The sequence below is a fragment of the Eschrichtius robustus genome, chromosome X (genome assembly GCF_028021215.1).
Source record: "Eschrichtius robustus isolate mEscRob2 chromosome X, mEscRob2.pri, whole genome shotgun sequence".
In the NCBI taxonomy this organism is placed as follows: domain Eukaryota; kingdom Metazoa; phylum Chordata; class Mammalia; order Artiodactyla; family Eschrichtiidae; genus Eschrichtius; species Eschrichtius robustus.
The window spans coordinates 41,358,458-41,384,773 of record NC_090845.1 but is presented as its reverse complement, the minus strand read 5'-3'; the positions used below and the strand labels follow the sequence as shown (position 1 = coordinate 41,384,773).

Below are 26,316 nucleotides of genomic sequence, written 5' to 3'. Positions count from 1 at the left end.
ACCGTGCAGTGCAGAAGGCCAAAGGGTGGTGGCTCCGGGCATGGACTTTCGGAGGCCCTAGGTGACCTCTCTGCTCCGGCGTCCGCCCTCCCCAGGTTTGAGCGGCGGAGCTCCAGGCGGGGTCGGGGGCGGTGCGCTCCAACCAGGCCGGCGCGTAGGCGGGCGGGCGGGGCTCCGCGACCCGACGCCCTCGGCCAGCAATATAGCCGCTCGGCTGAGGCGCTGGTGCGCGGGGGCAGCTCAGCGGGCGGGGCCGCGCGATCCAGACGCCGGAGCGGCTGGCACCGGGCTGGCCCGGAGAGGGACGAGCAACATGAGCAGCAAATGCGACGTGGTCGTGGTGGGGGGCGGCATCTCAGGTCAGTGGCGGCCGCGCGCCCTCCTTTCTCCTCCCTCCTCCCGGGCTCCGACAAGTGGCCGCCCAGGGAGGCACGCGGGGCGGCAGTGGGGCGGGGTGCCCCCAGGAGCCCCTAGACCCTCCGTGCGCCGGAGGGGATCTAGAGGGTCCCGAGCGTGCACACGGAATCCTCCCTCGGGGGAGGGATTTGGTGCGCCCCTGGACAGAAGCGGGGGGCTGAAAATCTGTTGAAGGTCTGGGGCTGGACTTTGAACTTCTTCCCCGGACAGCTGCCAAGCCTGAGCTTGCTGGAATTTTCAAATCGCGGGGGAAGAAAATGGGCAGGGGACAGAGTCTTACTAGGGGGTGGCATAAAGGTCAGTCACTTGCCCCAAGCAAAGGTCAGTCACTTTGTTGCAGCCTGACCTGGAAGCTCTACATCCTTACTTGGAGCAGGCGTGCACCACTGCGTGTTGTTATTCTGGAACCAGGAAAACGACCTTGAACAGCTCCCAGTTCAAAAAGGATTGGACCCTGGGGCAGTCGATTACCAACGACCCTCCTGACCCTGATTCTTTGTGGTTCCCTGATTGCCATGGGTCTGCCTGGGGCTGCAGGGCCTTCTTGTCAAATGCCTCTTCTCCTCTCATTCCTTCCTCCCCCCACTCAGTGGCGGTGGCCAAGAAGCCCAACAGGGGTGGGGACAGAAACTACCCTCTTAGACACGGGGGGAGAGGGGCCGTGCACACAGCAGGGCCCCCAAAAAAACAGAAGCCAGAAGAGGGATGGGGTCAGTGGGGGAACCCACCCTCTCAGGAGGGTCAGGCGGACCCTATGGGATGGAGTCAGTGGAAATAAGCAATGCTTCCAAAACAGCCTGTCTAACAGACCCCTGGCGATGCTTTGGCCGAACCCCCAGGACCTCCTGGTGCTTGAGCAGTAATTAGGACACCTCCACAACCCGTGAATGTGTTAGCTAAAGTATGCCCTAACCAGATCTCAGGAGCAGGGCTCCACCTTGCTCCCTGTGGGGCGGGCAGGGCAGAGGTGCTCCGACTCCCTTGTGCCAGGTGAAGAAACCAAGGTGTTGGATGTTGGGTGCTGCTTCTCCACTCCAGCCTTCCTCACCTTTGAGTCAGATCTCAGGTTACCACTTCTGTCTGCCCGGTCCCTCCTGAGCTCACCCATGCCAGGCTCTGTGGCCGGTGCTGCAGGTACACAGGTACATAAGCACAACAGCATGCTGCCGTAGGCTAAGGCTATATAGATGCCATTGTCTTTCAGTATTTTGGACATCTCCTCTCCTAGAAGAACTTGGACTCAAAATCATATCTACCTAGGTGTTTTAGAAAATATCGCTAGATGTGCCTCCATGCTGCCTTGCACAGCACCCTATCTTAGGGAAGCTGAATGCTCTCTTTCTAGGCCTCCAAAGTCCTTTTCTTGCCCAGACTATGTCTAATGGGTTCAGAGTCTTCTGTTTTCCCTCTTATTTTGGCCTTTCTGATTCATACTCCAAACCTTCAAGCGCACTCAAATTATTCATGTTAGACTCGTATGGGAAGGATAGATAAGGTTTTAGCTATTTTTCCAACAGTGGTGAATGTCTACTCTGACCCCCAAACTCTCCAAACAAGGGACTGGTGAGTAGATCTGCCTTTTCTCAAGAACCTTACATAGAATAGGCATTGTTCTACATGAGGATAACACCAACTAGTCATAGCTAGGTCACAAGGTCCTTGTGAAAGGTAAGTGAAGCAATGTGTGTGAAAATGGCTTTGCAAAGTCTGACATATGTATGAGGTCTTACAAGAGTTTTGCTCATTTATTCAAACAGTAGGCATTAGGGCCAGCTGCGGTAGAGGATGCAAAAATGGGTCACATTGTTCTTGTCCTGGAAGATTTGTCCGTTCAGGAAGGGAGGTGAGGTATCCAAACAAAGACAATACGAGGTAGAAAGCGGTAGGTGTCACAAGAGGGGTCCACTCATTAATTCATTATCCATTCACTCAAGGAATATTTGCTTCCTGTCCCACATATTATCCCAAAGGGAATGAAAGATGAATTAGGCAGAGCCATTGCCCCTGGGGTAGTCACACGCTGAGGCAGGAGGCAGAGTCATGAACAAGTAATCCTAGTGACCTATGATAGATGCCTTAGTAGCAGGAAGTTCTGGGCAAAGCGCATGTCCAACTCTGCCTGAGAATATCTGGGCAGACTTCACAGAGGAGGTGACACTTGAAGTCGATCTCAAGGAATGGATATGAATTCACCAGGAGACTGGATGAAGAAAGTATTTGAAGCTAAAGAACAGCTTATATAAAATCACAAATATGTGAGATGTTCTCATGCTTAGGAAACATAAGAACTTCAGTGTGGAGTGTTGGGGGGACTTGTGAGAGACCAAGCTATGAAGGTGGGTTGGGATGAATTGTGGGGAGCCTTGTATGTCATCCCACAAAGATTTAGTTCCTTCTGAGGTCAGTGAATAACCACTGATGATTTTTCATTCACAGAGTGGCATGTGTTAAGTGACAGGAATATGGTGATGCAAAAAGAGGGACGTGCAGAAGAAGAAGAGCAGGCTTGGGGGAAAGAGGGGGACATCTAGAGTTGGAGGTGCTGGTTGAACTCCCAGGGAGAGATGTCTAGCAGCTGGAAGTGCAAGGAACAAGTTGGGCTGACAGATTTGTGTGACAGAGACATTTTAGTTGAAGCCACTGAAGTCCATGAAATGACCCAAACCAAGAGCAGAAAGAGAAGACAGGATGCCTGGGACAGAACTGGACAAGGGCGTGCTTACCTCCTCCACTGGGAGGAAGATATTACAGTTATTCTTTTTTCTTTTTTAATAATAATCTTTTTAAAAAATTAATTAATTAATTTATTTATTTATTTTTGGCTGCATTGGGTCTTCATTGCTGCGCGCAGGCTTTCCCTAGTTGCGGCGAGCTGGGGCTACTCTTTGTTGTGGTGCGCGGGCTTCTCATTGCAGTGGCTTCTCTTGTTGCGGAGCACAGGCTCTAGGCACACGCGCTTCAGTAGTTGTGGCACGCGGCCTCAATAGTCGTGGCGCACAGGCTTAGTCACTCCGCAGCATGTGGGATCTTCTTGGACCAGGGATCGAACCCGTGTCCCCTGCATTGGCAGGTGGATTCTTAACCACTGAGCCACCAGGGAAGCCCTACAGTCTTTCTTTATAGTTTGATGAGAGGGATGAGGAAACTGAGAAACTGAAAAACACTTAGTTAACCTCAGATCTTAGCTCAGATGTCATTTCCCCGGGGCAGCCTTCCCAAATCCCTCCAGGTGGGATTAGATGCCTTTGTTTAATTTTCCTCTGTCATCTTGTTCTTTTCCATGAGTTTTTAATTGCTCATATATTAATGTCATTTCTTGTTCAATATCTTTCTCCTCCACTAGGCTGTAAGCCTCTGGAGCCCGGGGAGGTGTTTCTGTTTCTCCCTGAGAACCCCTAACCCCAGCTCCAGAGCTCTGCCTGGCCCATTTAGCACTCAAAATGAGTTGAATCAATGAACTTTAACTTTACACCAACAAAGCAGCAGTTGATTGGATCTGATATTCACATCCATTCACTACCAACCCTTTTTGCATGTCCTGCCAAATCATATTGAGAGTGGGAAAAGTGGTAAAATCAGAATTTTGGGGATTAGTCGGTGACTGACACAGTGGTTTAAAAGAGTCTGAATTAGACTCTGGTTTTTTAACTTTGTTAATTATTAAACTTGGGACATTCTGGTCATTCTGGTAATTCTCTGATAGTTTGCAAAGCTGTCAGCAAATTTTAATCACTCCCTTTGGGATAAACAGATGTACTGGGGTACAGCTGGTTAATATGTAACTTTCTTTTCTAGTGTTTGAAAAATTTCAAGGCAACTGTAGAACAGCTTTTTGGTTTGGGAAATGTGTGTGGTATATAAATGCACACCTCCTGAAATCTCTTTCGCCCGAGGAGCAGGTCATCTCTGGAGACTTGGCAGAGTAAATGGCATTTCCCACATGGAGCTGGACAGCAGCATATGGTTTCTGTTCCGAGTCTTGGTTTTAAAGTTTGGTTTGGTAGAACCATGGAAACTATCTTTTGCAATTCTGGAATGGCTCTCTCTCAAGCCTCAAAATAAAAGCTAAAAAGGGAAACTTGAAGCAGAAAGGAGAACTTTTTTTTTTTCCCCCAGGCTTGAAAGAGGAGATCTGGCCATGTGAAGGTGGCAGGCATTTGGCTCAGAGTCTGGAGGAATCAGAGCCAGCTTTCCAAGTGGTAACCAACACCTGGGAGGTGATCTGTGCGGCCAGGAGGGCCAGCTTGCTGCTGGTTGGCAGGACTGGCCTGGGCAGGGGCGTCAGAGAGGGCCCACGAGGGATCACGAGTTGAGGGACGCAATAGGCAGACGTGGCCTGTACGTCAGTGGCAAAAGCCCCGCCTCACCTTTGATGAAGAAAGATGGAGAACTTCCCTGGACTCCTATAACCCACCTGAATGTTCTAAAAAATAGTAATCGGATAGAAGTGCTTGGAAATTTGTATATCCCAGTCAAGGACAGGATATAGAGAAGCAGTATGGCAATGTTAAAGCAGCATACATCAAACATCAAACAGACTTGTTATGAATCCCATTTCCTACACTTACCTATTGTGTCACCTTAAAATTTCCCTCACCTCTCTGCTCTTCAGCTGCCTTATCTTTATTTATTTTTAACTTTATTTTATTTATTTATTTGTTTATTTTTGGCTGCGTTGGGTCTTCGCTGCTGCCGCAGGCTTTCTCTAGTTGCAGTGAGCGAGGGCTACTCTTCGTTCTGGTGCGCGGGCTTCTCATTGCGGTGGCTTCTCTTGTTTTGGAGCACGGGCTCTAGGTGCACAGGCTTCAGTAGTTGCGGCGCACGGGCTCAGTAGTTGTGGCTTGCGGGCTCTAGAACGCGGGCTCAGTGTTGTGACGCACGGGCTTAGTTACTCTGCGGCATGTGGGATCTTCCCGTCCCCGGGCTCGAACCCGTGTCCCCTGCATTGGCAGGCGGATTCTTAACCACTGCGCCATGAGGGAAGCCCTCAGCTGCCTTATCTTTAAAATGAGACTCCTAATGCCTTTATTGGCGGAGAGGTTGTTGCTAGGATTAGAAAGAATGCCCATGAAGGACTGTACACAGTGGTCATTATGGTGTCGCTTGTACCTTTTGAAAGAGACATCTTTTTTAGCTTCTAGGGTTTTTTAATCTGTGGGAGCAGAGGCAGACACCTCTGTGTAATCACATCTCCCTCTTTACTAACCAGTCATTTTTCTTGCTGTGAGGCATTTATAAGGTGGCCACAGGATGCAAGGTATATACGCAGGCATGGTTCCGGCCTCATCCTGCCCCACCCCCATCCCTTCATTCCCTCTGGTGAGGAGCCTGAAGAGCTCAGGCTAACCTTGGGCTTCAGAGCCACTAAACCCACTGTGTTCCTCTTCAGAAGACATTTTAAAAGCCCTAGATCTGTATCTCATCACTACCCCAGGCTGGCTGTTATTCCGGTTCTGACCTGGTCCTCATTTTCAGCCACCTGACTCCTGTCTTAATTATAAGAAATAATAAATAGGACTATTATTTATGTCTTTAATAATATTAATTATTTAATAATAATAAAGGAGCCAGCATTTTGAGTGTTGTCTCTATGCTAAATTGAGTAACAGTGAGGTGATCCTAGTATTAACATCTGCCGAGCACCAAATGAATTCGAAATCTTCATGTAGAAATCTGTTCTGTGTTTAGAATTTCTGACATGTTTATCTCTTAAATATATATTAAAAATAATTGGAGTTTAAGATTTTTCTTTCAGTTTAGCTGCCGGCTTTCGTCTATCATCTGAGTTAGTAAATCGTATACAAGCCAAGAAAGTAGGGCTGTGAAGTAGCATCCCTGTTACAAGATAATATTCCACGAGTGTGTTTGTGTGTGTGTGTGTGTGTGTGTGTGTGTTAGGGTGTGTACATGCACGGCCACTAGCCACCCCCTCAACCCAAGGTTTGACAGTGGAGTCGACTGGCACGCTGCCATTTCAGATGCATTAGTGGTTAGTGGCCATTTTGTCAGCCTGATTAGCAATAATAGCCAAGGTCTACTGTGTGCTTGCCAGATGCCAAGCCCCATTCCAAGCACTTAACATGCATTTTCTCTTTTAACCCTTTAAACCACTTTTTGAAGTATTATCCCTACTTTCTAGATGAGAAAACTAAGGCGTGGAAAGGTTACCAACTTTGCTTAAGGTGGCACAGCTGGTTAGTGGTGAAACCATAATTAACGCCATGCTCTTAACCTCTGTGCTCTACCACTGCTGACTTCTTCTGCTCCCAGAGAAAATGTCACTGCAGGAACAGTTAGTTCCAGTCTCTTAACCTTTGCCCATCATCAGAGCAGCCATTTCCTCTGTAACAATAACTTAGAATTTGTTTTGATATAATTTGTTCACACTGGAACAATGGAAAAGACATACACACTGAGTAATACAACTGATATGTATGTCATCAGAGTCTGAAAATCAGCTGGTTTACAGCTCATACAGCTTAATATTAAAAAAACAAACAACCCAATCCAAAAATGGGCAGAAGACCTAAATAGACATTTCTCCAAAGAAGACATACAGATGGCCAACAGGCACATGAAAAGATGCTCAATACCGCTGATTATTAGAGAAATGCAAATCAAAACTACAATGAGTAGTTGACCTCACACCAGTTAGAATGTCCATCATTAAAAAGTCTACAGACAATTAATGCTGGAGAGGGTGTGGAGAAAAGGGAACCCTCTTACACTGTTGATAGGAATGTAAATTGGTACAGCCACTATGGAGAACAGTATGGAGGTTCCTTAAAAAACTAAAAACAGAGTTACCACATGATCCAGCAATCCCACTCCTGGGCGTATATCCAGAGAAAACGCTAATTCGAAAAGATACATGCACCCCAATGTTCATTGCAGCACTATTCACAATAGCCAAGACATGGAAGCAACCTAAGTGTCCATCAACAGATGAATGGATAAAGATGTGAGATATATATATATATATATATATATATAATTCATGAAAATGCCATTTGCAGCAACATGGATGGACCTAGAGATTATCACACTAAGTGAAGAAGTCAGACAAAGTCAAATATCATATGATAACAATTATATGTGGAATCTAAAAAATGATACAAATGAACTTACTTACAAAACAGAAATAGACTCACAGACGTAGAAAACAAACTTATGGTTACCAAAGGGGATAGCGGTGGGGGAGAGATAAATTAGTAGTTTGAGGATTAACAGATACACACTACTATATACAAAATAGATAAACAACAAAAACCTGCTGTATAGCACAGGGAACTATATTCAATATCTTATAATAACCTATAATGGAAAAGAATCTGAAAAAGAATATATATATGTGTGTGTATATATATATATATATATATCTGAATCACTTTGCTGTACACCTGAAACTAACACAACATTGTATATTAACTATACTTCAATTAAAAAATGGTTAAGAGAGGGCTTCTCTGGTGGCGCGGTAGTTAAGAATCCTCCTGCTAATGCAGGGGACTCGGGTTTGAACCCTGGTCCAGGAAGATCCCACATGCCGCAGAGCAACTAAGCCCATGTGCCACAACTACTGAGCCCGTGAGCCACAACTACTGATCCCGTGCGCCTAAAGCCCATGCTCCGCAACAAGAGAAGCCACCGCAGTGAGAAGCCCGTGCACCGCAGCGAAGAGTAGCCCCTGCTCACCACAACTAGAGAAAGCCCGTGTGCAGCAACAAAGACCCAACACAGCCAAAAATAAATAAATAAAAAATAAAATTTTTAAAAAATGGTTAAGAGAAAAAAGAAAGAAAGAATATACACAGATATATGGATTATCACTGAAAAAGAAATCTGCTTTTTTTTTTAAACATCTTTATTGGAGTATAATCGCTTTACAGTGGTGTGTTAGTTTCTGCTGTATAACAAAGTGAATCAGCTATACATATACATATGTCCCCATATCCCCTCCTTCTTGCGTCTCCCTCCCACCCTCCCTATCCCACCCCTCTAGGTGGTCACAAAGCACCTAGCTGATCTCCCTGTGCTATGCAGCTGCTTCCCACTAGCTATCTATTTTACATTTGGTAGTGTATATACGTCCATGCCACTCTCTCACTTCGTCCCAGCTTACCCTTCCTGCTCCCCGTGTCCTCAAGTCCATTCTCTTAGTCTGCATCTTTATTCCTGTCCTGCCCCCAGGTTCTTCAGAGTCATTTAAAAATCTGCTTTTAAATGCAACTGATAGGGCAAAAAAAAAGAGAAAGAAAATCAGCTGTTTTGATGATTTCTGCATTTTTGACAATAAATACGCAGATGGCCTCTGACTCAAATTTACCCTATGAACTTGAAGAGATAATTTAGCTTCTAACTTATTTCTCTAATATTTTGGGCCTCGGTAGCATTTTCATGTTCTATTGACATGGTAAAGTCAGTATAATGTTCCGGTGTCAAATATTTCTCCAGATATCAGTAATGACAACAAATGTTGCTATCACCAAATTCTAATGTTCGTACATTTCTTTATTCCTGTCAAGATTCAAACTATATATGCATATGCACTTGACTGATGGACACTGAAGTAGAACTTCTGCAGTTTAATAATATTTAAAATTAGTGAGTATTGAATTATTACAGGTGACAAGGTCATAGTATAATGGCAGATGTCAAGTCAGCACCTGGGACAAATGAAATGTGTACAATAGCATGTGACTCTGTATCAGAACTCCCACTAACTTTCGTTTCATCTTTGGATCTGATGGCCATTATACTTATAGTCTTAGCAGTGTTCCATGTGTATGTCTATTACTGGATATCATTTACCATGTTTAATGTAAATTACCTGTTTAAGCATCTGCGAACCCTCACTTGATCATAGGCTGCTCAAAATCAGGGACTTTGTACAATGTATCTCCCTATCTCTGGTGTTTAGCAAAGAACCCAGCTCACCCTAGCCCCCAGAAATTGATAGAATCCCTTGATCAGGATCGTGGGTCTTCTCAGGCTTTGGACCCAGAGAAGGTAAGCCTTACAACAAGAAATCTGTTGAAAGAATGGACCTAACCTTTCATTTCCTGGAGGAAGCAGGATAACGCAGAAGTTAAATGCAAGGACTCTGGGAGCCTAAGACTTGGGTTCAAATCCTACCTGTGTCCCTAACTATATAGCTTGGGTTAGTAACCTACTTCCTTAGCCTCCAGATTTTCACTTATTAAGTGGAGTGATGGTCCTGGGGCTAACTTCTGGAATGCTCAATCAATATTAACTCTGCTGTTTTTACAAAAGTCAGCAGGCAGTACTTAACTGAGGGGATCCTGGAAACATACACGATCGAATGCACTTGTAAGTCCAAAAAGTGAGCCAAATTGAGAGGCCCTGTTCAGAATGAGTGTTTTTGTCCCCATAACAGAATACTTATGGAAGTTTGCTGACGTGAAAAATGCAGCATTACCATTTGGCAAAGGCCCCAAGTTTGTTGGGCTTAGCTTTTTAGGACTGTCTCTGAATAAAAGTCATTATTTCCCTTGAGAATGGTATAAAATTCTTTCCTGACTTTGATCATCCAAATCCCATAAATTCCTTCGGTGCTAAAAAAATGTTTGCTCTAGGGAATTCCCTGGCGGTCCAGTGGTTAGGACTCCGTGCTTCCACTTCAGGGGGCACAGGTTCGATCCCTGGTCGGGGAACTAAGATCCTGCATGCCCCACAGCAAGGACAAAGAAAGGTTTGCTCTAGTAGAATCATTGGTGACTGAAGATGGAAGCATCTTTAGTTTTACCTGCTACTGAGAACATCTGATTTTCCATCCAAGGAAATGCAGACCAAGAGAGGCCAAAGAGCTGGGTCTCGGCCTCATAGCCACTTCTTTTGAATAAAATCAATGTCCTGGAGGATGAACCCTCAGCTTTAGGAGGAAGGGCAATTGGAACAAGAACCTCACCAAATGATGCTGAGTGGAAGATAAAAATCACTAACATTTCGAATGCACTGTTTCTACTTTCAAGTTCACAAAATGGGTCCATCTTCAGTCTCCTCGGTTAACTCAGTAAACAAAGGCACTGCAGAAAACCAAGTCCCAGTCAGCATGTGTTCGTTTACTAACACAGGGAGGTATAGAAAGAAGAGTAAGAACAAGTTCCTACCCTCAGAAAACTTAGAATGCAATTGGAGACACAAGAGCAGCACATATAGGCAATAAGAAAAGACTAGAAATAATAAATAATTGAGTTCTGGGGACTTCCCCAGCGGTCCAGTGGTTAAGACTCCACGCTTCCACTGCAGGGGTTGTGTGTTCGATACCTGGTCCGGGAACTAAGCTCCCACATGCCACGCGGCGTGGTCAAAATGATAATAATTGAGTTCTGTACTGGGGGACCCAAGAACTAAGTTAGATAGAGGAAATCACTGAAGACCCCAGGAATTGGAGAAGTTCTCCTTAAAGGAGTGGAATTTGAACAGTTCCTGAAGAACAGTTAAGATTTGGGGTCAGTAGAGAAGAAGAGAGAGGCTTTAAAGGTGGGAGGAATAATATAAGGCCATAGGCTCCAGTTGATAGGAAGGTAGAAAGTACAGCAAGTCTAGAATAGTAGGATGGGGAGATGATGGGTAATAAAGTTAGAAGGAGGAGGGCAGGATCAAGCAAGGAGAAGCAAAGTGAGTTGGTTACATTTTTCTGTGGTTGGAAAGAAGGAAACATTGACAGTTTTTACTGTAAATGTAAGATGGGCAGTTGTGTGCCTGATAGGTGAAAGAGGGCAACCCTAGAGCCAGGGCAGCCAAAAGATGGGTAGTAATTCAGGAATAGATTGAGAGGTGATCAGCTGTGTATAATGAATTGAGTTATCCTGAAGCTCAAGGCAGGTCGCAGGAGAAAGGGAGGGGAGGCAAGAATGGAAAGAAGTATTTCAATGGTACACTCTCCTTTTTTCTATTTTGCTGAGAACATACCCAGAAAAGAAGTATCACAAAAAATAGTATTTCCCCCCTGAAGTTTTATAATTGAAATGGAAGGACTTGACTGTATTTTTAAATTCCCTTTTTTTAAAAAATAAGATCAAAGAGATTTTCTTCCTAAGGGTTGTGACCCAGCTTACTAAATGACAAACACACATCTTGGGCAATCTCAAACACAAAGTGAATAGTTCATCCTGTTTTGTAACATAAAAGTTGTTATTGAAACTTGTTGTTTTGCGAGAGAGAGGGCAAAATCAGAAAGCAAGTTCAGGTAGGTTTGGCCTTTCAAATGTTAGTTATGTTACCGTAGTCTCCATTTAATGGCATCTTAAATGTCATGTTCTAGTTCATTTCAACTTCATGTCAGAAGTTTACACTCTTGATCTCATGTCATCTCATCCCTTACCTGGGCCATTTTTCACTCTGAACTCATCAGCAGCAGCAGCATTTATCAGAATTCCGCAATGGTGAAGGTGTCCTTCTAGGTCCTTAGTTTTATTTGCTCTCCTTCCAGCCTAAATAATCCCCCCTTTTCGTTTACCTTGCAGACATTCCCAATGATTCTTTTATAGTGAATTTGGAATCCTGACCTCATCTTTTGGAATTGGAGCTACTTTTTATTCCTGTGATCCCAGTTGTGTTTCTGTCTTAAATTGTGTCTTTATAATTATGTTTAATTCTATCTCACTTCTTTGGGTTATTTTCCAGTTAAAGCAACACGCTCTTTGGAAAAGTTTTGTTATCCAACACGGCTCCCTTTCAGATAACTTAGGGTAAAGTGAAGAATTAATAATCAAATTAATAACCAAAGTTCCCTCGAAAATTTTTAGGAAGAAAGGCCACTGATGTAGATGAAAGATGAAATCACATTCCTTCTTGGTTATTTACAGCTTAAGGAATTGTTTTGGAGATGTGGGAACATTTTTTTAATACGGTGAATTGCAGAAATAATATATGTTTATTGTGAAAATCTGTAAGTTACAGAAAGAGACAGAAAATGAAAATCATCTATAATTGATTCCCCACACACACACACAAAACAGCCACTGTTACTATTGTCACCTATATTTTCTTTTTGCAAACCATCTACTGTATTTACTGCACTCGCTGGTAGTTCTTTTTAAATAAATAACATATTATGAATGTTTAACCATGTCTTAAATGCTCTTCTTCTATACGATCTTGATAACTTTATATTATTTCATCTGATTATATTTATTTACCAATCTTCTATTGCTGAACATTTGTGCTGTTTCCAAATTTCTGCTATTTTAAACAAAGCTATTATGAATATCCTTATACCCAAACCTTTGTGCATAACTCTGATTATTTCTTTAGGAAATTCCTAGAAATAAGTGTTGGGAATCCTTTTAAGGCATTTAGTAATGATTACAAAATTGTCACTCCAAGAAAGTTTCATCAGTTTAAGGTGGAATTTTAATAATGGGCTTCTTAGTTACTTCACTAGGAAACCAGTATTTTTCCCTCTCTGACACAACACAGAGAAAAGCATCATTCTTCACCAGCTCAGTGTTGTAATTTAATGAAATTGTAGGTGCTAGGTTTTGTAAATGATCTTTAGTCTTGTAAAATTTCAGTGGTGGCAAGTAATTCTTGCTCTCTACGACATGCAGGCAAACCACTTTTGCAATTAATGCTCTATGCCTACCATGATTTCCTAGGTATTTATATATTTTTATAGTGCTATAAAATTTTTTGAATACCATTATCCTGTGCTTCTAGAAGTTTGAGATCATTAATTAGATAATTCTGTTGTGTTTCAGTGCAGAAAAGAAAAAAGGATAGTCCTGTAGCAAACCATTTTCTATGATTATTTTTACCCGTCTAGATAAGACATGAATATAGCCTTGGTCCACAGTCTATTGTAAAAGCTGATCAACCAGCTGTTTCATGTTTTACATTTTAATTTCCTCTCTAGTTTGCATTCAAATCCTATGATAGATTTTGGTTTATTTAGGAGTCCTATAAGATACAGTTGATTGTTTTCAGAATAGCCCTTTTATGCTGTGCCAGTGAAAGTGAAACAGCCCTTGTTAAGTACTGATGGTAAGCACACATAAAGGCATACACTCAAATGAGTTATCCTCATTTCATCAAACATGTTTTCTTATTTTGTTGTTTCTGCAGGGGAGAAAAAGAAGTCAGGTTTGCCCATTCGTTGATTGATTCATTCATTCAATAAACCCTTATCAAGTGCCTTATTTACCAAGCATTGGGCTAGACGTGGGAATATCCAGATGGGTAATCCATGTTTCCATCTTTGAAGGGTACACCAAGCAGAGGGAGGTGCATGCAGCCACATACAGGTGAATTCTCTTGAGGGGTGGTGTGTGCTGAGAAAGATAAGTTCATCTGGTTCTGATGACACAGAGGAGAGGAGGATGGCAGTTTCACCTTAGGGCCTCAGAGGACCCAAAGGAAGACTTGGTGATAGGATTTATTAGAGAGATAATTAGCCAATTCAAATATTCTTCCATAAAATATAGCGTTAAGTGGTTGAAATTTAAATCTACATTCTAATATACACGTGGCATTGAAATTTCAGGTTTGTTCTTCTTGCCGGTGGCCTTAAAATGGCAGTGTAGTGGATGCTGTAGTGGGCTGCCCAAGCCCCCTTTAGGACAGTTATGCCCCCACCTGCTGAGAGTGTTGGCTGCTGCTTGTTCACAGCTGAGTCCCTCTCTGGAAATTGCCCTTGACTGGGGGGAGAGCTGACTTCCTGCAACAGATGTGGGGATATAGAGGCCTGGCCCCCTTGCCTCAATGCAAGACAACTCTGAAGGGCCATCTCAGCTGTGGAGCCCCCTGTAGGATTGACTGAGGCCTATGTTGTGACTGCATTTCAGTTCAACTTCTTCCTCTGTCCAATCCTGCTTCACTTACATTTTTCCTCGTGTTGAACCCTGATAAAGCTTCTGTAGGCAAATCAGGTTCAGAAGCTTCTTGCCATGGACCCTAATTTAGACAGACAATAATTGAACAGCATTTTTGTTCTGCACATCACAAGATGTTCTAACCACGAAGCTTCAGTCAGTTGGAGGTGGAGGCCATTAAAGGACTTGGCCCTTTCCAGGATGCAAGATGCCAACAGGGCCGGGGAGGGTGGTAAGCCTCATCAGTTCTGGATAATCTCTCTTAGGTGTCCTGAGAGTCCCTGGAACAGGGGTGGATGGTGGAGGCTGGCCACTACACTGGCCCATACAAGCTCTGGGGAATTCAATTCTTCTGTCACCACTCTGTGTGCTGATTTAGAGGTGAGATTCATAGGCTCTGATCTGGACTTGCTACAAATGTGGATGTCTTTCTTTATTGGAGAAATTTGTGGCAGTGCAGCCAAGGCATAAATTATGGAACAGACACCCCTAATCTGTGAAGACGATTCAGGTCAGGAGCCATCCATCTCTCCCAGGCTACCATTTTGGATCCAGCTCAGATTCTGGGTTATTGGCAAAATGGTGCTGTTGGTGTCAATCTCTGTTCTTCCCCTAATACCACAACCATTTCATGCAGCTTCCTGTAGGATTTCTTATAGGGAATTGGAGATAACTGAGAGTGATTCTAGAAATGGATGGTGGAATCCCTTCAGGAGAAGAGAGAAAGTGAGGCTGTGAGGGAGCTGTTGGTAGGATTTGAGTGGAAAGGTTCATAGATCGAGGGTCTTGGGTTAAAGGACATTCATATGAGATGGATTTGAACAAGTGAACGAGAAGGATAGAAGATCGTGATTGCAAGGGAGGGTGCTGTAGAGTTTGGACAGGTAACCTTTTGACTGTACTTCTTGGAAATGACCATTAGTAGCATTTAAATGAGTTGCAACATTTTGAATCAGCATGTCCAGAGATAGTATTCTCTGTGTGATTCAGCAAACAATTTAAAGGCCAGAAAAATGAATGCCTTTTTAAAAAAATAGTAATCTGCTCTTGGTTTCACAATTGGGCAGAGGACACAACTATTCATTAAGTCCAAGTTTAGGGATGACTTAAGTCTAAGTTTAGGGAAGGCCCATCTGCTGGATTGAGAAAGGCAGGAATCCTGTGCTTTGGGTCCTGAAGATTCTAAGCAGAGGTCTTTGTTCAAATTGCACGCACATCACTGAAAGGATAACCCCTCAAAGGCTGACTTGTGTGTGACTGATGGACACAGAATAGGGAGGGGACCCAAAGCAAGGCGCTCAAGGTCTGGCAGTGCAGAGCAACAGGGAGACAAAGAAAGACTTTCCCTACCAGCTTACTTTTTTGAAGATGATCGGAAAAGCATAGAAAAAGGCAAGGGCTATATATAATTCAGCATTATATAAAGTCCAAGAGGGACAACACATTGTCACATTCCACGGCAAAACAGAGAGAGGAGAGAGAGAGAGCCTGTCCTTCCCATGCCCTGCCAAACCAAAGATTATAGAGCTAGACTATTAGTATTATGATGACATTGACACTTTGAAGATTCTGTTCTCTGATTGAAAAAGATGAAGCACATTACTTATGGAAATGTCTGTAAAAGGAAATTGTGGGCTAGTTTTTAATCCTGTGATTCAGCCTGTTCTGTTTACTATCTACCGAAAAATCTTGGCTGGCAGCATGCCCATCTGTTTCTGTCCATCTGCTGCTAGCCTTTGATTGAGAAAACATTAAGTGAGGGCCTTCTACGTGCCAGGTGCTAGGAATGAACAATCAGGAAACAGTTCCAGTTTAGCACAGGCGCGCCCACACAAGGAATCATGTTAAATTACATTTCTTGTGCCTATTTATTGTTGATGCATGCACAAAAACGTCCTTTTTCAATGAAAGAAGCCTCTGTGTACCTTTCAAGAGATCACCCTTGGACCAAGTTAGAATAGATGCTAAGATAACTTTGGTTTGGGTTTCCAGGTGTTGTGTCCTCTGTTACCTTTTTTAGTCTTACTCATAGATGGTGTGATACTTCTGGCCTTAGGAGGGGTATGGAGAACATCACAAATGCCTTTTCTGACATCAGAAATTGGGTTGCATGCGGGAACGGCCACAATCTGAAAGGAAATCACATGGGTCGCCCTAGTCGATAAAAGGCAGAACATCCAAAATACACTGCCTGTGATCTGCTTTTCTCCCCTTGTTCCTTTCTCTCTGATTTCGTGAAGAATATGTCCAGAGGGAAATGAGTTTTCTGTAGATAAATCAGTCTGCTGGTCCACAATATTGCGCTTCCAGTGGACCGGTCTGAGAAATGGGGAAAAAGTACAAAGAGGTTGAGCTGACTGCAAGGTAGGCGAGGCAAAAACATTTTATGTGCAAAAGAAAAATCAGGGGGGCTTATGCTTGCTTTATTTCTGGATTTTATTTGTGAACGGAATACTATGAGAAGCTGATGGAAATGAGAGAGCATTTTTTTTTCTCCTACTGTGTTCTTTTAAAAGGTATATTTCAGTAAACAGATATCTTTTAAATATGGCTTCCTTTCCCATAGATGAATTCCTTTGAAAGGAATTTATAGGTTTAAAGATTGCATGAGAGCAAGTTTAAAACCAATCTTTAAAATTCAAAGCATTAGTGAATTGTAAATTTCCAGTGAATATATGTGTGTGTTAAGATATTTGAATACTTTTTCATAGAAAAATAGGGGTTTTTAAAAGTATGAGCAATTAGAATTTAAGCCACTCTTCAAATCATGCATTCTATATATAAATTCTTGGCATTGTTTTTCAATATTTTTTAAATACAATGGATGAAGACCTCAATGACAATGAAAAATGATGTCTGCATTTTTCAAGTTACAAGTAATTTGTAAAGTGAGAGCTTATTCAATCTTGCTGCTAAAACCTTTGCAGCTATGTGTGAAGAACACATGCAAAATATAGTAACAAAAATACAGTATCTGCCTGGTATTTCTAAAGGACCTTGGTTACATTTAATTCCGTACATATAAGAAAGGCAATATTAGGGGTTGTTTTCCTCCACAAATATATCCTTCCTATTAGGTGGTATGTGCAGTATATTGATTTGTACAACTTTACATGAAGCGGAAAGTCAGAAAGAGATGGAGTGTGGAAACACATTGAAAGCTTTTATTTCTCTTACACTGTTACTTGTTTCCTCTGTCTTTGGCATCTGAGCCTTGTGGTACAGTGCAGTATAAGGGTCTTTGGGTCCTATAACCTGTTATTTAACTAATAGTGTTTTCCAGAAGAGTTCCCACTAAGATTTTTCAGCTTCTCGTGCTATGTGTTAACCGGGCATTTTAAAACATCACTTTTCATCACTCCCATGATCCCACCGTTTCATGCTTCCCTCCTCCTTCTCTAGCTGCTCCTTTAGCCTCCTGTGCCAGCACCTACACGCTTCACCTCCAGTGTTCCCTGTTTTGGGAAATAGAATCACCTTCAGACCAGTTTTCAAGCCAAGACCCTTGACTCTGGTAGCAGACATTGGAGGGGTCCCACCATCTCCCCTCGGCACCCATTCCCATATACAGGGACCTACGGCTACTGAGTGCTGCAAGTCTATGCCTGAGGGCTTTCTCTGGCCACTGGAACCCATAAGGGCTTCCACTCAGGACAGGCCAGCAGTGGGGTGGGGTTAATGCCCCCAGGAACAGCCGTCTTCCTAAGACTGACATGATCAATCAATCCCCTCTTAGTTGGAATCACTAAGGCATGTTCTGCCCAGTCTCCCAGAGGTCTCGAGTGGGATCAAGCCCCAGTTGCCCACAGTAACAGCCTGCTAGATACTGTGTCTTTACTGCCTACCTTCCCTTCCTTGTTTCATCTCCCCAGAGTCCTACCGGGGCTTCTTGAGGTCACCTCCCAAATAAACTAGTGGCATCCAACTCCTTGTTTCAGGGTCTGCTTTTGGATATTAGATACTTTCTTCTTTTCTCCTTTTCTTATTCCTAAAGCCCTATTAGCTGTAGTTGCAAAATATAGCTTGGATCTGTCCACCTCACCGTCTCCGTGTCCCTCCAGACCTGGGGTTCTGCACATCGGACCGCTGTAGTTCTGAGTCTGCTCGTTTAGGTCCTGTCATTTGGTCCAGCCCTTCTCCAGTCCACTCTTTTTCTTTTTCCTTTTTTACTGTGATAAAATATATATATAACGTAAAATTTACCATTTTAAGTGTACAATTCAGTAGCAGTAAGTACATCTATATTGTTGTGCAACCATCACCACCATCCATATCCAGAATTTTGTCATCAACCTAAATTGAAACTCTGTCCCCATTCCTCTCTCCCCTCAACCCCTGGTAACCTCCATACTACTTCCTGCCTCTATGAATTTGACTACTCGGGAACTTCATATAAGCGGAATCATACACTATTTGTCCTTTTGTGTCTGGCTTCTTTCACTTGGCATAATGTCCTCAAGGTTCATTCATCCAGTCCTTTCTTGCACTAAAGGAAGAGTAATTTGTTTTTAGTGGGGAAAGCACAAATTTGATGTTTCTAAGTTACAAAAAAATATTTATTGTCAGAAGTGATGTAAACAAAGTTGTTCAAAGACAAAAGCTAACTACCCATCGGCCTTTATCCCATCCCAACCCTTCTGAGGTGACTTGTGTTGACGGCCTGGCATGTATCCTTCCAGACTTTTCTCCTGGAAGGATAATCTTTCTAAAATATAAATCTCAGGAGGTTAATCGTGTGCTTCAAACCCTTCAGCAACCTTCCATTGAACCCAAGATCAAGTCCGAAATGATGACTGTGGCCCAGACACACTGCAGACCTGAGCCCTGCCTACAGTGGAAGCCCGATCTCCCATGACTTCTTCTGTTCACTCTGTAGCCACACTGGCCCACTTTCAACTTCTCAAATAATCTACCATGTTCTCTCTGGCCTTTGCATTTGCTCTTCATGTGGATCTCTTCCTAGCTCTCCTCCTGTTACTGGAAGTGGGGTCCGGCTGCTCACCTCTTGAAAGCCAATAAAGAGGTAAGGTTGGTGGAAAGGAAAGTTTGCTTTATGTCAGAGGCCGGCAAGCAGGGGTGGGAGGGAAGGGCAGAGTCCTGTCCAAAGGCCGACTCCCCCCCACTGACAATCAGGGGGCAAGAGCTTTTATAGGCCGAGGGAGGGGGCTACATGCAGAAACAGCACAGTCAGCTCTGACAGTCATCTTGAAATTGGTCATGCGGTGGTCTGACCAGTGTCGTCTTGATTGTTTTAAGTACAGTTAGTCTTTAGCTCCAAGGTCGGTTTGTTCATATTTCTTTGAGGCCAGCTCTCAGAATTGTGGCAGCTTATGTCATGGCTCCAGTCTGGTCATCATGTAGTTGTTAACTTCTTCCACCTGTTGGGGGTTTGGTATCTATAAGACAGCTCAAAAAATATGGCTCTGAATATTATCTATAGCCCTTGAGGAGGAACTTAAAGGTCCTTGACTATTTTTAATGACTAAACTATTATTAGTTAGTCTTGTTGGACTGCTTTCCTTTGTTTCTGCATTTTCTCACTTCTCTGATTAAACTTATTCTTCGGCTAAAGTTTTTCCACAGACAAAAGGCAGGTTGAGGACATGGGGGGCAAGGACCACAGGGTCCTGCTCCGTTTTGCTCCTTCCTACCTACGACTTTGGTAACTCTTGATCATCTTTCAGAGTTTATTTTAAAACTTACTTTTTAGGGGGAGGGTCTCCTTATCTGATAGCTTTTCCCGCAAACTACACTGCACCCCCAGTTCTTCCTTCCTATGGCACCTTGTTTTATACCTTTCCTGCCCTCCCTGGGATAAACTCCAGGAGTGCAGACACTCTGTCTTTTTCACCACCTAGCACAGTGCTTGCACCTAGTAAGTTCACAGTAAATAGTGATTGGCTAATTAAGCCTTTCTTTGAGAACCAAATTTTAGAACTTTGGGTTTTAAATTTCATTTGGACCCCTTTGTGTTATCCCTCTTTTCTGAGTTACTTTAATGTAGTTATTATGATGGGTTAGTAACTATTTTTTTCCCAAATAACAGGGTTCATTTTTTTTTCAGTTATACATATACATATATACATATATGTATCTATTCTTTTTCAAGTTCTTTTCCCATTTAGGTTATTACAGAATATTGAGCAGAGTTCCCTGTGCTAGATAGTAGGTCCTTGTTGGTTCTCTATTTGAAATATAGCAGTCTGTACGTGTCAGTCCCAAACTCCCAATCTATCCCTCACCCCATCCTTCCCCCTGGTAACTATAAGTTCGTTCTCTAAGTCTGTGAGTCTGTTTCTGTTTTATAGACAAATTCATTTGTATCATATTTTTAGATTCCTCACATAAGCGCTATCATATGATGTTTGTCTTTGTCTGTCTGACTTACTTCACTTAGTATGATAATCTCCAGGTCCATCCATGTTGCTGCAAATGGCATTATTTCACTCTTTTTAATGGCTGAGTAATATTCCATTGTATATATGTACCACATCTTCTTTATCCATTCATCTGTCGATGGACATTTAGGTTGCTTCCATGTCTTGGCTGTTGTAAACAGTGCCGCAGTGAACATTGGGGTGCGTGTATCCTTTCGAACCGTGGTTTTTTTCTGTATATATGCCCAGTAGTGGGATTGCTGGGTCGTATGATAGTTCTATTTTTAGTTTTTTAAGGAACCTCCATACTGTTCTCCATAGTGGCTATACCAATTTACATTCCCACCAATGGTGTAGGAGGGTTCCCTTTACTCACACCCTCTCCAGCATTTATTGTTTGTAGACTTTTTGATGATGGCCATTCTGACTGGTGTGAGGTGATACCTCATTGAAGTTCTGATTTGCATTTCTCTAATAATTAGCGATGTTGAGCATCTTTTCATGTGCCTCTTGGTCATCTGTATATCTTTTTTGGAGAAGTGTCTGTTTAGCTCTTCTGATGATTGGCTAGTAACTATTAAACCACCTAGTTGACTGGCAAAACTATATTTTTAATGAAGGGAATGTCCTCGTTTTCCCTGAGTCTTCTTGTCCCATTTTCAACATCCATGTCCTCAGCACTTATTTGGTGACAGCTATGGCTCTAATCTACCATAATACAGGCCACAGTCCCTTATCTGCATTTCCCAAACACCCAGAGCTCTGAAAATTGAAAGTATTTTCAGGAGCTTTCAGCAAGAGCTGACCAGAACTGATGTGTCTGGTTTGCTATTAGTCATATGTTTTACTGCAGACATAATAATGCAGGTGATCTCAGAGTGGTTGTCCCAGTTGTCATTAGGACTATTACATAATATACACCTGTGTACTGTTTTGTCACTCTTAAAATCTGAAAAATTCGAAGTTCTGAAATGCATTTGGTTCCCAGAGTTTCAGATCAGGCCCATCTTTAAAAATATAAACTAGGGGGCTTCCCTGGTGGCGCAGTGGTTAAGAATCCGCCTGCCAATGCAGGGGACACGGGTTCGAGCCCTGGTCCGGGAAGATCTCACATGCTGCGGAGCAGCTAAGCCCGTGCGCCACAACTACTGAGCCCTTGTGCCACAACTGCTGAAGCCTTCCCGCGGGCCTAGAGCCCGTGCTCCGCAACAAGAGAAGCCACGTCAGTGAAAAGCCTGTGCATAGTAACGAAGAGTAGCCCCCGCTCGCCGCAACTAGAGAAAGCCCGCACTCAGCAACGAAGACCCAATGCAGCCAAAAATAAATAATAAATAAATTAATTTAAAAATATATATATAAACTAGGAGGATGGCATACTTTGGAAAATATAATACCAAAAATGAAACAGTCATACGTTTATTCTGTTCATTGTGAGGTTTTAGTTTGTTAGTTGGTTGGTTTTTGCTAAGGAACACAATTAGTTCATCGTTCTCAGAAAAGACCTGACTATTCCCACCAAACTTTTCAGCAAAAATTCAACATGTAGGAGTACCAACCAAGTTTCCAGTTTTAAGCTTTCAGTACTTTGGTGGCAGTGCTTCCATGGCGTCTGCTGTTCTGTCCCTCTGAGTAGGGCCATCATGCTAACTGAACCCCAAAGGACAGTAGGGTTCCCTAGTCACCAAAACTTGGCTGACTCTAGAACCTTCCATCTGCTAGTCTCTGCCAGCTCTAGTGTCCCTGCTCTGATCCCCTGAAGCCCTTGCTGCTGTTTCCATGGACTGAACACGCTGCAGTCGCCCCATCCACAGCGCTGCACTGGGAGGTGCTCCTTCTACACCTGTGGGCTGAGGTCTCAGAATCCTCTGGTTGGAACCCCCAGGGAAGACAGTGGCTCCGGAGACCCCTGCTCCAAAGGCCACCACATTCCCCATGCAGCCTGGCATGTAAAGATGGGCTGTAGTTATTATGGCAGTTGAAGGAAACTCGGCATTATTTGTAAAACCAAGTCAACAAAATCTAATTCTAAATCTATCTCTCTGTGTCTGTGTTTTTTCTTTTAATAACTTGACCAATTATCATCATTCTAGATCTTTCTAGTGGGGCAAGATATGGCTATTATTTGAGAAAGGAAGAAAGAGTAGCATGTATCTTGGCTTGGGTTCCCCTAGAAGCTGACCCTAAGACAGAATGTGAGTGCAAGTCATTTATTTGGGAAGTGATCCCAGCAAACCCCAGAGGGGTTTGGAAGGCTAGAGGAGGTAAGGAAGTCAAAAAGGATGAATTTTCAAGCCTGTTTCCACTGTGGGTGACCGGAGCTCAATCCTGCTGGGGACCCCGGGGGAGACAGTGGAGGATACTCCACAGTTATCCCCACTGAGTTGTGAGGCAGAGTCAGTCAAGGGCTTAAGTAGAAACGAATGAGGGGGGGATGTAGGGAGGGTGGGGCATGGACAACACCTGTTACAACATCTTTCATTAAAACCTCAACATAACTTTGAAGAGGAATGATAATAATTGTAAACCTTATCGAGTTCTAAAATTTCATCTTCTCAAAGTTTTTAAATGACAGCTTCGTTGATATATACAATTCACGTACCATACAATTCACTCACTTCCAGTGTACAGTGTAATGGTTTTTAACATATTCACAGGGTTGTGTAATCATGACCCCAATGTAACTTCTGAATTTTTTTGGCCTGGCAGAAGGAAACCCTACACCCATTTGCAGTCATTCTCCATTCCCCATCACCACCACCACCATCACTACCCGCCTACCCTCAGCCCTTGGCAACCACTAATCTACTGTCTATCTCTAGATATTTGCTTGTTCTGGACATTTCATATAGATGGAATCATACCATAAATGACTTTTATGTCTGGCTTCTTTCACTCAGCATAATGTTTTCAAGGCTCATCCACATTGTAGTATGTATGAATACTTCATTCCTTTTTATGGCTGAATAATATTTCATTGTATGGATAGACCACATTTTGTTTATCTGTTCATTAGTTGATGGACATTTGGGTTGTTTCCACTTTGGGGCTATCGTGGATAGTGATAGTGCTGCTATGAACATTCATGTACAAATTTCTGTGTGGACATATGTTTCCATTTCTCTTGGGTAGATACCTAGGAGTGGAATCGCTGGGTCATATGGTAACTCTATGCTTAACCTTTTGAGAATCATCTTCCTAAGATTTTTTTTAAATTTTATTGAAGTATAGTTGATTTACAATGTTGTATTAACTTCTGCTGTACAGCAAAGCGATTCAGCTATATATTCTTTTTCATATTCTTTTCCATTATGGTTTATCACAGGATATTGAATATAGTCCTCTGTGCTGTATGTACAGTAGGACCTTGTTGTTTATCCGTTCTATATATAATAGTTTGCCTCTGCTAATCCCAAACTCCCATCCTTCCCTCCCCTACCCACTCCCCCTTGGCAACCACAAGTCTGTTCTCTATACCTAAGATTTTAAAATGTCATCTTCAGTGATTTTCTGGATACCACATAGTGTGGATGCACCTAGAAAGATGGCATTTTGTGTTGCCTTCTGGGAAGAGAAGTTGACTGTATTAGTCCAGGAAACTGGAAGGAAACAGGAGGGGCTTGACCAGCTAAGCTGCCTGCTTCTCCCGTATGCTTTTCCCAGATGGTTGGGACTGGAAGAGATCCTTGGGGCAAAATGCCCCAACATTCGCAGGAAAACCCTGACCAAAGAAAATACTTCCTGGTGTATTTAAGTATATGCTTATATATAAAATGTGTATATTTACATGAATATATTTATGTGTATATTTAGGTATTATATTTAACATGTAACACGTATTTTCCTGGGGCTTCCCTGGTGGCGCAGTGGTTGAGAATCTGCCTGCCAGTGCAGGGGACACGGGTTCGAGCCCTGTTCTGGGAGGATCCCACATGCCGCGGAGCAACTGGGCCCGTGAGCCACAACTACTGAGCCTGCGCATCTGGAGCCTGTGCTCCGCAACAAGAGGGGCTGCGATGAAGAGTGGCCCCCGCTTGCCGCAACTAGGGAAAGCCCTCGCACAGAAACGAAGACCCAACACAGCCAAAAATAAAAATAATAAATAAATAATAAATAAATTTTTTTTAAAAAAGTATTTTCCTTAGTAACAATTTTCCTATGAACGTTGGGGCGTTTTAGTTGGCCCGTGAGCCTGGAATACAGATCTTGATGCCAAATTCAATCCCTTAATGGGTGAGCGATAATTGCATTGTATTCGTCAGTTTAGAAAGCACAATATAAACAACGTCATTAAGTTCCAAAATTTACAGGGTAATCTAATAAAGATGTATTGGTGGTGTTCAAAGAAAAAGCAATTAACGGAAACAGCTCCTGAGCCTTGAAAAACTAATGTACATCCTTCGCTCCTTTCCCCACTGTCATCATTAGGTTGTAATTGAAGTAAATTTCATAAAATTTCAAGTAGTTGAGTTTATTTTTATTAGATTTGATATACAGCTTTGGGAAAGCACTTCTGTCAATTTACTTGCATACAGTTTTTTTCTGAAATAGGGAAGGTTAGTGACAATATAAAGGCAGATAGACTATGATTTACAGAGAAGTTTTGCAACTATGTGACTCTAAGTGCTTAATTTTAGGTCTCTAAAAAGTATAAATTTATAACAAAAAGTCAATCATTTATACAATGAATCCTGGAAATAGCCCAGTAAACGAAACTACTCATATGGCATCACAACTAATAAATTTTTTTTACTAATTCTGGATGAATTATTTTCATAAGTTCATTTTTAAGTCTTATCATCCAAAGACAACCACTCTTACCATTTGGGTATATTTTATTTCAGCCTTTTTTCATGCATTTGTTTGTTTTCTCTGTGTGTGTGTCACACATTTATATTTATAGTCATAGAACAGACACAATTTTATATCTTTTCACCTGATATTAAAACATAAGCATTTTCCACATTATTACAGCCTTTATGCACACAATTTAATATCAAATAAGCTTACTTAACTAATACCAGATTATTGGACATTATGTATTATGCGTGTGCATTGTTATTATAAACGACACTGCACTAAAGATCTTTAGGAATAATCTTTTTTCCACATTTGATATTATTTCTTGGAACTGAATCATAAAGTAATAATTTCCGATTTAAAGATATGGATACTTTAAAGTTTTTGACAGATACTGCCAAATTGCTTCTCTCAAATGTTTTACCCATTACTATTCCAGCCAGCTTTGTTTCATCACATTGTTGGCAGCCTTTAATATCATCCTTTTTTTACAGTCTTTCTCAGATTGCAAGTGAAAATGGTATTTCTCAGTTTCTCAAATTGAGAGGTGAAAATGGTTGTTTTTAATTACTAGAAAGTTGAACATTTTTCTTGTGTCTATTAGTCAATTACATTTTCTGGGAGGGCTATTTTTATTTCTTTTTTTTCTTCATTTGTGGTTAGAATCTGGGGTGGAATCTATTCTTCTTTTTGAATAAACCAGTATTTACGTATATGTTTCTTGGTTACAGTTAAAAACTTTAACCAAGATGTTTAAGTGCTCTTTGAGAACGATTATGCCCTTCTAATGCAGGTAGTCTTCTGTGAGCTTCTCGACCCCTTCCATTGTACAGATTTCACACCCAGGTGTATGGCCAAAAGCCACGGGATGATTCTGATACTGCAATTAA

At 42.4% G+C, this 26,316-nt stretch overlaps 1 protein-coding gene across 1 annotated transcript in view; it reads left to right on the top strand.

Moving 5' to 3' along the window:
- Positions 1 to 235: 235 nt before the first annotated feature.
- Positions 236 to 26,316, top strand: part of MAOB (monoamine oxidase B) — a 110,601-nt gene continuing 84,520 nt past the window's right edge. Inside the window, exon 1 of the mRNA XM_068532572.1 lies at positions 236 to 359. Within this exon, the coding sequence (XP_068388673.1) occupies positions 314 to 359 (46 nt within the window). The 5' untranslated portion in view covers positions 236 to 313. The remainder of the gene's footprint in view (positions 360 to 26,316) is intronic.